The sequence below is a fragment of the Anolis sagrei genome, chromosome 2, assembly GCF_037176765.1.
Source record: "Anolis sagrei isolate rAnoSag1 chromosome 2, rAnoSag1.mat, whole genome shotgun sequence".
In the NCBI taxonomy this organism is placed as follows: domain Eukaryota; kingdom Metazoa; phylum Chordata; class Lepidosauria; order Squamata; family Dactyloidae; genus Anolis; species Anolis sagrei.
Window position 1 is genome coordinate 146,096,976 of NC_090022.1, and position 14,422 is coordinate 146,111,397.

The 14,422-nt window shown below is 39.3% G+C and overlaps 1 protein-coding gene across 2 annotated transcripts in view; it reads left to right on the forward strand.

Annotated features, from left to right (window-relative positions):
- SARNP (SAP domain containing ribonucleoprotein) overlaps positions 1 to 14,422 on the forward strand; it is a 70,923-nt gene that overhangs the window by 281 nt on the left and 56,220 nt on the right. For both annotated transcript variants that reach the window (XM_060763907.2, XM_060763908.2), the window contains exons 2-4: positions 3,018 to 3,117; positions 4,616 to 4,662; positions 12,419 to 12,486. In XM_060763907.2, coding sequence (XP_060619890.2) covers positions 3,018 to 3,117; positions 4,616 to 4,662; positions 12,419 to 12,486 — 215 coding nt within the window. The remainder of the gene's footprint in view (positions 1 to 3,017; positions 3,118 to 4,615; positions 4,663 to 12,418; positions 12,487 to 14,422) is intronic.

A 14,422-nucleotide genomic window follows, 5' to 3' on the forward strand; every position in this document is an offset into this window, starting at 1 on the left:
CTCTCTCTCTCTCTCTCTCTCGTGAGGGCAGGATGGAGCTGCCTTGCAGGCCTTCCCTCTCTCACGGCGCCTCCCACTTTCCCACCTCCCGCTGAGGAAGGCCTTTCCCAGGTCAATTGGAGGAGGCCCCAAGGGCCGTCCTGTGCAACCCTTTTCTGCCATGCAGGGATACACAATCAAAGCACCCTCTTATACAGGCATGGGCAAACTCCGGCTCTCCAGGTGCTTTGGACTTCAACTCCCACAATTCCTAACAGCCAAACCCAACCGGCTGTAAGGAGTCTCCGCCACACTCTAAGGGAGCAGTCTGTCCCCTGTCGAACAGCACTTGCCCTCAGGAAGTTTTTCCTCACGTTGAAAGGGCATTTTCTATCCTGCAGTTTGAATCCATTTCTCCATTGGGCCCTAGCTTCCAGGCCAGAAGAAAACAAGCTCGCCCCTTCTCAATGTAGCATCATTTCGGATAAGCATGGCTGTTTGATGGCCAAAAGCGAGGAGAAGCTGAGGAGTCTTCTAACCAAGGTGAAAGAAGAAAGTGCAAAAGCTGGGTTGCAGCTAAACATTAAAAACCCAAGATTATGGCAACCAGACTGATTGATAAATGGCAAATAGAGAGAGAAAACGTGGAGGCAGTGACAGACTTTGTATTTCTAGGTGCAAAGATTACTGCAGATGCAGACTGCAGCCAGGAAATCAGGAGACTTTACTTCTTGGGAGGAGAGCAATGGCCAATCTCGTTAAAATAGTTAAGACAGCACATTGGCAACGAAGATCTGCATAGTTAAAGCAATGGTATTCCCCTTGCAACCTATGGATGTGAAAGGTGGACCATAAAGAAGGAAGAACTGTGGTGCTGGAGGAAAATTCGGATAATTCCTTGGACTGCAAGAAGATCCAACCTGTCCATACTTTAGGGAAAAAAGCCTGACTGCTCACTGGAGGGAAGGATATTAGAGGCAAAGATGAAGTACTGTGGCCACATAATGAGGACATGAAACCATGGAGAAGATAATGATGCTGGGGAAAATGGAAAGAAAAAGGAAGAGAGGTTGACCAAGGGCAATGGTATCCTTGAAGTGACTGGCTTAACTTTGAAGGAGCTGGGGATGGCCACGGCTAACAGGGAGCTCTGGCGTGGGCTGGTCCATGAGGTCTGGTGGTCCCTATGTAGACTTGTCCACAGCTGCATGGTAACGTAGCATTTGTTGGATTTTCTTGGTGGGTTTGTAGATTGTTTGCATGTTGTGTTTCCTCATCAGCTTCCCTATGCGGTCAGTGGTTCCCTTGATGTATGGCAGGGACACTTTTCCTCTGGGTGAAGCTGATGAGGAAACACAACATACAAACAATCTACAAACCCACCAAGAAAATCCAACAAATGCTACGTTCAGCAAAGGACAAGAGGGATCCTCTCACCTCTGCAGGAGTCTACCGTATACCATGCAGCTGTGGACAAGTCTACATAGGGACCACCAAACGCAGCGCCCAGACACGCATCAAGGAACATGAAAGGCACTGCAGACTACTTCAACCAGAGAAGTCAGCCATAGCAGAGCACCTGATGAACCAGCCTGGACACAGCATATTATTTGAGAACACAGAAATGCTGGACCACACCAACCACCACCATGTCAGACTACACAGAGAAACCATTGAAATCCACAAGCATGTGGACAATTTCAACAGAAAGGAAGAGACCATGAAAACGAACAAAATCTGGCTACCAGTATTAAAAAACTCTAAAATTACAACAGCAAAACAACAGAGAGGAAACAACCAGGCACAGATTAACACCTCCCAGCAAGAGATTTTCCCAGGCTCAGGCAGGCCTTCAAATGCTAATGAAGGTGATCAGGTGAAACATTCACACCTAACTGCAGCAGGGAAGCGCTCCTTGCCCCACCCCAGCCATTCCACAGATATATAAACCCATTGTCCTAATTCCAACAGACCTCACTACCTCTGAGGATGCTTGCCATAGATGCAGGTGAAACGTCAGGAGAAATGCCTCTAGAACATGGCTCTATAGCCCGAAAAAACCCACAAGAACCTAGTGATTCCAGCCATGAAAGCCTTCGACAATACATTGAAATTGTAAATCGCTTCTGGTGTGAGAGAATTGGCCGTCTGCAAGGATGTTGCTCAGGGGACACCCAGATGTTCTACCAGCCTGTGGGAGCCTTCTCTCATGTCCCTGCATTAGAAGCTGGAGCTGACAAATGGGACCTCACCCCGCTCCTGGATTTGAACCACTGACCTTTTGATCAGCAGTCCTGCCAGCACAAGGGTTTAACCCATTGTGCCACTTGGGGTAAAATATGGGCATTCACATATATACACAGTGTGAGTTTGCAGATTCATGAGTTGGATGGCCTGGAGGAGGGGGAAAGAGATCTGTTGCCTTGTGGTGGTGACAAGCTGGTGAGAAAATCAGTCTCTCTCTCTCATACAGTTTTCCATGGCTAACTAGGGAAGTGAAGGCACAGAAGTTCCACCTGACATGACACCTGAGCCAGTTGCTGAGTCCCGGTTCTTGCTTCCACCCCCAAGCCCAGATGCAGCACAGAGAGCAGCACTTGCCTTTTGCTCCAACCCCTCATTCAAACCCAGCGGTGACCTTCCTTCCCATTTCTTTCAAAGGAAGGAGAGGAGCCCATGGCCTCCATTCCTGCCCTAACCAGCAGCTCTGCCAGACCTGAAAGGGATCACCAGGCGGCAGCTGAACCCTATCCCACCAACAGTACTTTATCCCATCAGCTGCCACAGTAGACAGCTGGCAGAGACACTAAGCCTGCCCACTCCTCTCTGGGGAGGTGGTCTGAGGAGTCTTCAAGTCTTTGCAGGCTGCCCAGTGGAGGGCATTATACCTGTCTGAGTGTGTAAACTGTAAAGCTTTTAGCTTATTTTCTTGCTGTTGTTAAAAGCATCTGCTGATTTTATTTCTTTGTTTCATATTTCATATTTTGATATTATAAGAGAAAACATGCTTTAAACTTTTTGTCTTTAATACTTTACAGCTTGCTGAACTGAAGCAAGAATGTTTAGCCCGAGGTCTGGAGGCAAAGGGAAATAAGCAGGATCTCGTCAACAGACTGCAAGCCTATTTTGAGCAACATGGTATGTTCCTCTCTATAGTTTGCCAAGATCCCACATTATTCTATCCTGCTTTGGTCAAACTTTATCTGGAATACTTTATCCAGTTCTAGATACTACACATCAAGAAGGATATTGACATGTCAGAACATATTCAGAGAAGGGTGACCAAATTGATCAAAGATTTTGAGGGAGTTGGGTGTGCTTAGCTTGGAGAAAAGAAGGCTGAGAGGGGACGTGATAGCGATATTTAAATATTTGAAAGGATGTCACATTGAGGAGGGGGCAAGCTTGTTTTCTGCTTCTCTGGAGACTACGCGACAAGGGGCTATTCAAATTTCAGGAAAAGAGATTCTATCTAAGCATTAGGAAGAACTTCCTGCTGGTAAGAGCTGTTTAGCAGTGGAATATGTTGCCTGAGAGCATGGTGGAGTCTCCTCTGGAAGCAGAGGCAGGATGATTATCTGTCTGGTGCTTTGATTGTGTTTTCCTGCATGGCAGGAGGTTGGACTGAATGGCCTGTGGGGTCTCTTCCAACTCTGTGATTCTATGTCCAGCAGGGCTACTTGTTAGGATAGGAAGGAAGCAAAGTTCCATTGAGTGAATATGTCTATTTTTAATCATTGTGATGGCTTTCTGCTACAGATGTACACCACCCCTATTGGGTAGGCACCATCTTCTGACATGTGAGAGGAGGCTTCACCAATCACTGTGGTGTTCTGCTATGCCTTTTTATCTATCACAGAGCAGATGTGTGCTGCCTAGATGGGCACAGCACATTTTCATAGTCCTTGCCAGTACTTAATACTTCAGAATAGTCCTATGTGCCTTCTTAACAGCTTTTGTAGGATACATTTCAGAATTCAGAAGAATAAGAGAGTATGATTTCTTGAGCACTTCAAATATGAAAAAGACCATTAGAAACACAAAACAACCAAATTTGGAAAATTCTACAGCAAAAATGCTTTTAATGGCAGGATGACTTAGTATGCTAGCAACTTATTTGTACAAATGCTTTCAATCAGTACACTATCTGTTTTTATGCAATGATTTTATAGCAGTGTTTTGAATATGATTTTTCATGGAACACCAAACATTGATTAGACATTTTTTATTCCATTTTTTATTCCAGGTTTGTTTATTCCATCCCTCATTTCCTGCTATGTTTGTTGGATCAATGGAAACTATGACTGCATGTTTAAATGTGATAGTTCTCTATGGTTTAAGCTAAATAGCAGGTCATGGCAGTACCTAGAGCACACAGCAAAATTAACAGAACTTTTGTATCTTGGATCTTAAGATGCATTTCGTATGTTATATTTTAGTAAAAAATATACATGTGTAATATAATTTATTATGTTGTAATATTATGCTGATTTGGTTTATTTGAACATAGAGAATATAATAAAGTCGAAGCTTCTACGTAAGAGCCTCATTTTCCAAAAAAATAAGGGCTCAAGACACCAAGAATTTTAATCATATTTTAATTTAAAACTCTTTCTTTTTTTCCTACTGGGTGTAGCTGAGGAAGAAGCAAATGAAGAAGATGTCTTGGGAGAAGAAACAGAGGTATATATCATATTTTTGTATAAGATGGTTAACCCTTTATTGCTGTATTTATTTCTTTATTTATTTGACTTCTATACCGCCACTCCCAATTTGGCTCGGAGCGGTTTACAGCAGTAGATTAAAACAATACAACCAACTTTAAAATACAATAAAAATGAGAACCGACATAGTCCCGAGTTATTCACCCATCGAAAGCTTGTTGGAAAAGAAAGGTCTTACAGGCTTTCTGAAAAGCAAATGTCAAATGAACTTGACATTTATTTTCTTACCTAATAATAATAATAATAATAATAATAATAATAATAATAATATATTTGTATTCCGCCCTATTTCCCCGAAGGTACTCAGGGCAGATTCCAGCATACACAAACACAAAGCAAACATTCAATGTCTAGAAACAATGAAACACAGATAAAGGTAAAGGCTTCCCCTGATAACAGAATCTTGCAGGATCTTGCAAACTGCAAATAAACTGAAAAGATCTCTTTTACTATCACCACTATATTTGAACTACTCATTAATTCAACACATTTACTAAAATGTATCCTTAATTCAACACATTGACTAAAAATGTATCTGTTGACTTCTTTGTCAAGTCGATAGCCAGAAAAATATCCAATGTTAGTGCAAAATAATATTCATGATTAGGAAAGTGAATTCGTTTGTATTTTTTGTTATGTGTTCTTTGAAGGCTCTTAAGTTTACTAAGACAGAAATCTCCAGTACAATATGTACTTCATTCTTACTATTCAAGTGACCTATAAGGCTACTTCCCATTTGATGGATCTAAATTTCCACTTAGGTGGAAAGAAGCTCCATTGAATATATGGGTATATATGTCTTAGTGGATATGTGAATTATGCTGCAAGTGGAGTGAGCAAAGCGGACATTTCAGGGGAATGCTCTTCTTCCAAATAATATACCATATATACTTGAGTATAAGCCGAACCGAATATAAGCCGAGGCACCTAATTTTACCACAAAAAACTGGGAAAACGGATTGACTCGAGTATAAGCCAAAGGTGGGAAATGCAGCAGCAGCTACTAGTAAATTTAAAAATAAAAATAGACACCAATACAATTACATTAATTGTGGCATCAGTAAGTTAAATGTTTTTGAATATTTACATAAAACTGTAATTTAAGATAAGACTGCCCAACTCTGATTAAACCATTATTCTAACCTTCTTCAATGTAAATCTGCTTACGTATCCTTCCAATAATAAGAGTAAAATTATAAATGTAATAGTGATAATAATAGAGTAAAATAATGGAAATGTAATAGTAACAGTAATAATAGAGAAAGATAATAACTGTAATAATAACAATAAATAGATTAAAGTAAATGTAATAATAACAGCAATAATAAAGTAAATTAATAAATATAATAATAATAATAGAGTAAAATAATAAATGTAATAAAAATAGTAACAATAACAGAGTAAAATAATAAATAACCTTGACTCAAGTATAAGCCAAGGGAGCCTTTTTCAGCCTAAAGAAAGGGCTGAAAAACTAGGCTTATACTCGAGCATATACAGTAATTGCTTAAGAAACGGCTTTTACAAAACTAGGATAAAGTATCAGAACAGTTGCTTTTGGATCCTGGATTTGCACCATTATAAATTTTATGTGATGAATTAGTATTCTGTTAAAAACAACAACCAAGAAATTAGTCTGTTTATTGTGATTTTGAGGGTTTTCATTCTTGCTTTGTTTGGTGAGAGTTCTTTGAAATTATTTTAATTTTCAATAATTGGGAGGGTGGGACCAAGAGCAAAGAGTAATTTCTTCCACACTCCAGAAGCAGTGCTTCTTGTTCTGGCCGTGAAAGAGAAAGCCTTTTTTGTCTTCATTTTGTGTTTGTATGGAGTGCAGGGTCTTTTCTGCTCCATAGTAGATTCTGAAGCAATATGGTTCAACCATTGCCTTTTAAATCCGGAGGGGAAGCTTCCCTTCCCACTTCATAATAATAGCAACAACAACAAAACAACAACTTTTTTCTTGTATCTCGCTACCATCTCCCCATAGCACAAGGTGTCTAAAGACAGAACATAATATAAAGCACAGTATAAAATACAATTGAATAAAGCATACTGGTATATTGAACAACAAGACTCATTTAAAACAGCAAGGCTGCATAACTGTTGCAAAGAACAACTAGGGAGTAGGCGTTCTCAAAAGCTTGTTTAAACAGCCAGGTTCACCCAGACTATTTGTTGTAGCTACCTAATTTTTTTATTGGAAAGAGTAAGAAAGCTCTCTGATGATGCAGCAAGCTGCATAACAAACAGGTATCTGAAGACACAACCCTGTGGCCTCCTAGTAGCTGACAAAAAAGTGAGATTCAGACAGCCATTTCCTCCTTTTGCCCAGTCAGCTTGCAGAACATCGCTGTTTTTTCAGTCCTTTTGATCTCTATCAAGGTCAGTTTGCAATATTATTTAATATTTTTAATTAATTATTTCTTGTTTTTTTGTTTTCAGTAGTGTCAGGTTCAGTACTATAGCATATCCTGTTTTTTTTTTTTTTTTAAAGAAAAATAGTTTTTTAGGTTATCGAGAGGAAGGGAAAGAGGGAATATTTTTAAGGAGATTTTATTTATAGAAAGAAAAAAATCCTAAAAATCAGAATAACCCAAATGTTATAAAACTTGGTGGACTAAGAGTGGTCAATGTACCCTCCTTATGTGGTGATTTTCATCCCTCTAGTCCTAAAACTGAGGGGAAGGGGAGCCTGAGAAGGCTACCCATGTCGGCCAATGGTCTGAAAATGTTTGTTCTTTCAAGCCCTGAGTGAAAAAGCTCATTCGCAAAGTCTCTGGTTTTCGGGAGAGGTGCTTGAAAACGAAAATGGGGCTGTACGAATGAAACAAACCGAAATGGATAGCAATTCTATACAAATGCACAAGACTACTAGTAGATCCTCTGAGTGGAGAATGAATGTCCCTGATATTATTGCTGCAGATCTTTGGGATTATGAATTCTAGCTATAGTCTCTTCCCTAGGGCCCACTTCTATTCTCAGGTTCAGTGTATGTTGCTTCCACAGCAAAGAGAAATTGCTCATATAGCTTGCTTTTCCTTGTGTTTCTCAGGGGCAATGTTGTCCTCATTACATTTGTGGACCAGCAACTATTTCCACTCAAAGGAATACTGCTGAGGGATTCCTGGTATGGGATTATTGATTCAGGCCCTCTGGACACCAGTCTTATTGTTGCAGCCTTATCAACTGGCTGGAACTTCAGGTGACCTACCTGTGCTTTCGCAGTTTGCCAACCACGTTTCTGATTAGAATTGCTTTCTTTGTACAGACAACATTATGAAGGCTCACATTCACAACCAGAGCATCACACATATGTTGACATTGCAGTTGGAAACTAACCTCCTCCATTGGGAGGAGAGCAGTATATAAGAGTTGAACATCCCAAGCTGGCTAAGCCATTTCTCTAGGAGGGGAGCAGAGTCTTTGCGGAGTCAGTAGTGATTTCATCACAATGGCATTGACATCATTGATACTGGAATTCTTGAGACTTCAGTCTCTGTCTGCCATGATGCCTCCTTTTGCTCCCTGATGTGTTGAGTCAGGGTTTGCTCTTTCATCTACATATAGATGGCTGTAATTCCATGCTTGGCAGTTGGATGTGTTTGAGGCATTTTCACAACTATTAGTTGGTTGTCTGTTTCTCTCTGAAAGGCTAAGTGACCAGATCTGGTAGGTGTCTTGGAGTCCATCATTTCATAAATTATAGAATGGATAGTTCTATCTTTCAGTTCCTTTGGCAGGTTCATCCTAGCAGGTCTCATGACTAGAGATAGGAAGGCCTGGAAAAAACGGGGGGGGGGGGGAATGGGGGGGGTTCTAGTTTTTTTCAAGCTGTTTTTAAATGGAAAAAAAATGAAAAAAAATGTAGAAACAAAAAGTCTCAGAAATTTTTCATTAAGATATTGCTGTTATATAGCTTAAATGCCATGCCATAGATATATTATTTATCATTGGAAAAGAACATATTCTACACACCTTTCCATTTTTCCGAGGGAAAAATGGCTTTGGAAAAAACCGTCCGTCCCCCCCCCCCCAATTTTTCCATTTGTTTCCAGGCCTTCCCATCTCTAATCATGGATCACTCTATTAGAATTGCAATGGCCTCTGTGGTCCTCATCCCTTTGTAGCCCTAGAGAATACCCACAAGACAGTCAGATGGACCACCTCTTCCATCTTTAGCTGACATTGTAGTATCAAATACAGCTCCACTAAAGCTGCTTTCACTGACATGGTGCTGTAATTCTATAATTCGCTGGACTCCACCCACAGGGAGATAGTAATTTTGGACATTAGCTTCCTGTGAGTTCATTCTCCCACAGATTGGTCTTACCATGATGTTCTTTTTGGTCACTGGAGAGTTATCCCATGAGTCATATCAGTTGGTGATTCAGTTCTCGCTGCCTTTTTCTGTGATAGGATCCATGTGTTATCAAAACTTATATATGCCCAGTTACTCAGGCCGTCCTCATGTTTTTACCTCTGGAAAAGAAACAGAATTTAAAAAAAACCTGGATTCTTATATGAAACAAACTATCAGAAGTAACAATTGGCTAAAATGTCTATTCCTTGCTTGCTTGCTTATAAATGAGGACATGCATACTGTGCTCTAAAAATGCAAAGGTATTGTTTTCTTCATACAAAGATAAATTGATTTTGTGAAATTTATCATTATGCATGTTAAGCAGTTATAGTAATTAAATGTTAAGTATCAGTCTTATCTCTAACAGTTATGAGTAAAGGGAAGGGGTTATAGACCAAAACACTGCTCGGTTCATGACTCCACTTCCCCCACCCCCATTCTTTTTAGATTTGATTGTATTCAGCCCATATATTTTGAAGTATGTTTTCTTTGAAAAGAAAAATGTGACTATCAGAATATAAATTCCATTTTTCTGCAATATCGCTACTCTTGTCCATTATGTATAATGGAAGATAGTCTTGCATACATATCTTAGAATAGGTTTGTAAATAAGACCTCACATACCACCAGGGGGCAGTGGGATAATATGACCTATTAGCAGCATTAATGTCTATGGTAGTCATGGAGAAAGAACTTTTAATAATAATAATAATAATAATAATAAAAACATTATTTGTAGCCCACCACCATCTCCCAGAAAGACTTGGGGTGGCTCACAAAGCACTCAAAGGTGCAAACATGCAATATACATAAAATGCAAAGACAACAACACAAGGCAGCAACAACCGACATAAACATCGCAAAACTCCCCTGATTAAGATCAATAAAATGCAACAATAACTGCAGAATATAAAACAAACTACAATCAATATCACTCACAGTGCATAGTGAAAAATCTTTAGGTCCCCGAGTTTCTGGATATGATCAAAGGCTTGCCTAAAAATCCATGTCTTCAGTTGGATAACGGAAGGCTTGGAGAGTGGGGGCTAGCCTAATCTCCCTCAGAAGAGCATTCCAAAGCCGGAGAGCCAGCACCGAAAAGGCTCTCTCTCTCGTCCCCACCAACCACACTTGAGATGGAGGTGAGACCTCCGCACGTTGGTTCCTAGAAGGAGATGCGTTCTCAAAGATAGGTTGGACCTGAAGCAAACCTTTTTTCTTCTTTGCAGTTGGTATAGAAATAATAGTAGTAATAATAATAATAATAATAATAACAACAACAACAACAACAATAATAATAATTTTATTCTTATATCCCATCACTCTCCCCGAAGGGACTTGGGGCACCTTACAGATGACACAAAGTGCCTAAAAACAAACATAAAAGTGAACACAATATAAAATACTGTATTTTCTGGCGTTTTTAACCCAGGAAATTCTTCTCAAAAGTCTTATAAACTGGGTGTCGTCTTGCAGGGCAAGGGCTGAAACTTCCGAGCTGGACTGGAGAATCTGCGGCTGCCTCATATGGCGGGGGAGCTCAAAAACAGCTGTAGCTGCATCCCTGTCTTATGCGGCAACCGTATGAAAGCAGCAAGGGCAGCGCTGTACAATTACGGTAGAAGAAAATCCACTCACCAGGATTTTTGGAAAGAAATGGCTTAACGCGGTCCCAATGATGAGGTGCAGGGGCGCCACACCAGGAAGGTGTAAGTGAAGGGTGGAGCAGGAATCTAGGTATAAAAAAAAAGATAGAGCGGTGCTGTGCTCAGAAAAACACGCCTCTTTCACCCGTCTGGCCCGCCTTTGTATCCTATTACCGTATGTCCTTCTCTGCCTCTCAAATTTCACTCCTGAGGACTGCAGTGAAGTTGTGCAGATGCTCATGTGCGAGATCTAAGAGGCAGAGAAGGAGGTACGTTAATAGGAAAATTACTGTATTGATATCAAATCATGTTTTTAAATTTTTTATTTGGTGTGCTTTGGAATATGGGTAGTCTTATACGGCAAGTATATCCCAAACTCTATTTTAACTAGAAAAGTTGGGGGTCGCCTTATACGTCCAGTCGCCAGGAAATACGGGCACCATAAAATAAAACACATGTACATATAAAAACATCATAACCCCCTTTGCAATTTAGGTATTTTAATGGCTTCTAACAAGGGGACTGACAATGAAAGTATAGACCTGTTGTACACTAGCCTGGATTCACCTTTGCACCACACAAGAGTCCAGTATTATTAACTAAACAGTTTATTGAAGAAAACAATTATAAAAAGGCCCAAAAAAAAAGTAATGCAAAGCAATGTCCCAAAAAGCAATAGGAAAAAAGGCTAATAATAGCCAATAGTCTATATATCGGAGTTCATCAGAGTTCTGTTTAAAAGTAACAAGGTACATGGAAAATCAGAAATCAAAACATAAGCATAAATCCATAACCAGGAACACAGGAACTTCTTTCAAAACATGAATCCATGAACATGAGACCAAAACTTTCTCAAGAATCTTAAACATAGACTTGAACCTGGAACAAGACCAAGGTGTACATAATAACGCAACATTGCCTGCTCTAACCATTTTAGTAAACACCATTTTAATTTAAGGACCACAAAGCCATGAAGTCATATCTTTGACATCTGCTCTGTTGTTTCAAGGATTTCTCATGAAGTCTCTATGACCTCCATAATCTGGCTCCCTCCTTCCGGAGATCGAACCTCAAACTCCTACTTACCACAGGTGTTTTCCCAGGGAAAAGCTCTCTCCCTTTCAGCTGAAAATCTTCAATGGCCAAGGAACGACTAGGGGAAAGGTTCTGCCTATCGTCTGATGCCTCAGCATCTCCATCTTTACTCTGCTCTGAAGCCATTTCTCTCCAGACACAGATCCATTCTCCCAGACAGAATCATGATCTAAAATTCCCTCATTTCCCACACTGGAAAACCCATCAGATCTCACAACCTCTGATTGAACAATCCCCTCATCTTCAGCCTCTGGATGAACCAAAACAGGACCATTCTAACTCCTTTGTGTTAGGCTTTTGTATTTCTGATCATGGAGGAAAGTATTTTCTTTATGCTCGATGTGAAAACAAAGCAGACTATGTGGAAGGATGCAATAAAATCTCTTTCCTTTACTAGCTTTCTTTTTGTTGTTGTTGTAAATACTCACATTTGTCCATGAGCTGAATTTTTAATGGGAGTGTTGAAAACCTGTATATTTTATACATACTTGCTTAAGTTTCAGGTGACCAGGTCCATTGAACTCAGTCAGAATTATTTCTAGTAAGACTTGCATAAAGCTTATACTATATATACTTTTGTAGAATAATTATTTTGATTCCTTGCCTTTCAGGAAGAAGAACCGAAACCGTTAGATGCTCCTGTCAAAGAGGAAGTAGCTACTGAGAAATCACCTGAAGTGTAATTATCTATCCTTCTTATTAAAAGATCATGTTTACTAATTAGATAGTCACATGGTAGTGTTTCTTGAGTGTTTCTGAGACAAGTCCTGATCTTTCCAGATGTGGTTATGTCATTATTATTATTGTTATTATTATTTGATACACAACAAGATTGGTACACCACAAACATGATCACTTTGCTAGCTTTTGTATTTGATCACACGTCGGACTCTTCCCAAGTGTCTAGGACTGTGATGTATCAGCGAATAATGTGTGCAGATTCAAGCAGGGTGGCCCTTTGCAGCTGACAAATGGTAATTTTGTCAATGCCAATTGTTTTTAAGTGCAAGCCAGGTCTTTAGGGAGTGCACCCACTGTTGTTGTTGTTATTATTATTCAATTTGTTTATACCCCGCTTTATCTTCCCAAAGGGGACTCCATTCATATTGAACTACACTTATTATTGATATTGTAGAATGAGTCAGAAGCACTTGAGGTTTCATTGAAATACTTTGACATTTCTGAAATTGGAATTACAGGTTTGCTATTTCCAGGTTTGCTATTTCACTATCTCCTGCAAATCTGGAAATAGGCTAAAATTATATCTTTTGAAATTGGCAGGATTTCCTATTAATTTATTAATTAATACAAAGTTATTTGTTCCTTTCCAGAAATTAGGAACATACTCTTATCTTGCCTGACACAAATGTTTTTTATTATCTGTGGTTTTGATCTTTAAGTTTCTGCATGTATTGCTAACAATTTCATATTTTTCACAAAATGTTAATGAATAGTTACATGAGATCAAACCAAATTATACAACCTGTATAAACAAAGCTATTAATTTTACCATACTTCCCCATCCCTACCCCAAGTGTTATTGCTTCTCTATCTCTGACAAGTGTATTGTCTTTTCTGTGTGTACTTTACATGAAGAATCCAGCTCTTGAAAGCCTTCTTCAATATAAGAAACTGTTAGGCCCACCCCCAGTGTGAATAAAGACAAAATAAAGATACACAGTATAGCTTGCCCTGCTCCTTCTCATTCCACATCAAGGAACAGGCAAGTTGTAAAATAAGAAAAAGAAAAGGACCACCTGTGTCAGCAGCATGCTTTAAAAGCTAAGAGAGAGAAGCAAATTGCCCATATGTTTCTGGTGCCATTCAGCAACTAAACATTGAAGGGATATACTGCCTTCTGACCTGATCATTCAGATGATGTACGCAAACTGCACAGGAACATGAGATCAGGAAAGGTGAGCTAGCACATTCCACACAGTTATTCTGCACCTCCTAAAGATTTAATTTCACATTTAAAAAAACATAATTTGAAGATTTAAAAGATTTACGTGTATATTTTGAGCACTTCCCATGCTTAATTTCCTGGCTACTTTCAGATTTCAGCTGATGAATATGTGTTGCTTTATGCAGGAATTGGACTGGCCTGAAGTCCTTGGGAGTATGGCTTTCCAAATCCAGTTAATGGTTTTAGAATACAATTATTCTGCTTTTCAATCCAAAGAGCTTTCAGTTCCACAAACAGTCTAAAAATAGTAAATCACCTAACAAAAACAGGAAAGCTATTTTCAGGAACGGTGCTTTACTCAATAATAGCAGTGTAATTACAATTTTTTAAAACCTTCTGGAATCCATACCATTTTCATTCCATGATTGGGCTAGTGCTTCCAGATGTAAAATTTTATTGTTTTTTAATGTTTCTTTTATCAGATTATAAAATAGAGTAACAGAGAAATTATTTAGTTTTAGAAAGAAAGCATTGGTGTTTTTTCCTATCATTTGTATGATAGAGTGCCTTTCTCTATTTTATGTAGGCAGTGTGCCTTTCTGAGTAGCAAGGTAATTGTGGCACACATATTTTATCTTTGCTGTAAATAGTAAAACGCCAATAAATGTACTAGCTGTGAGCACTTGCCGGGTTCTGATCTTTCCTTTTG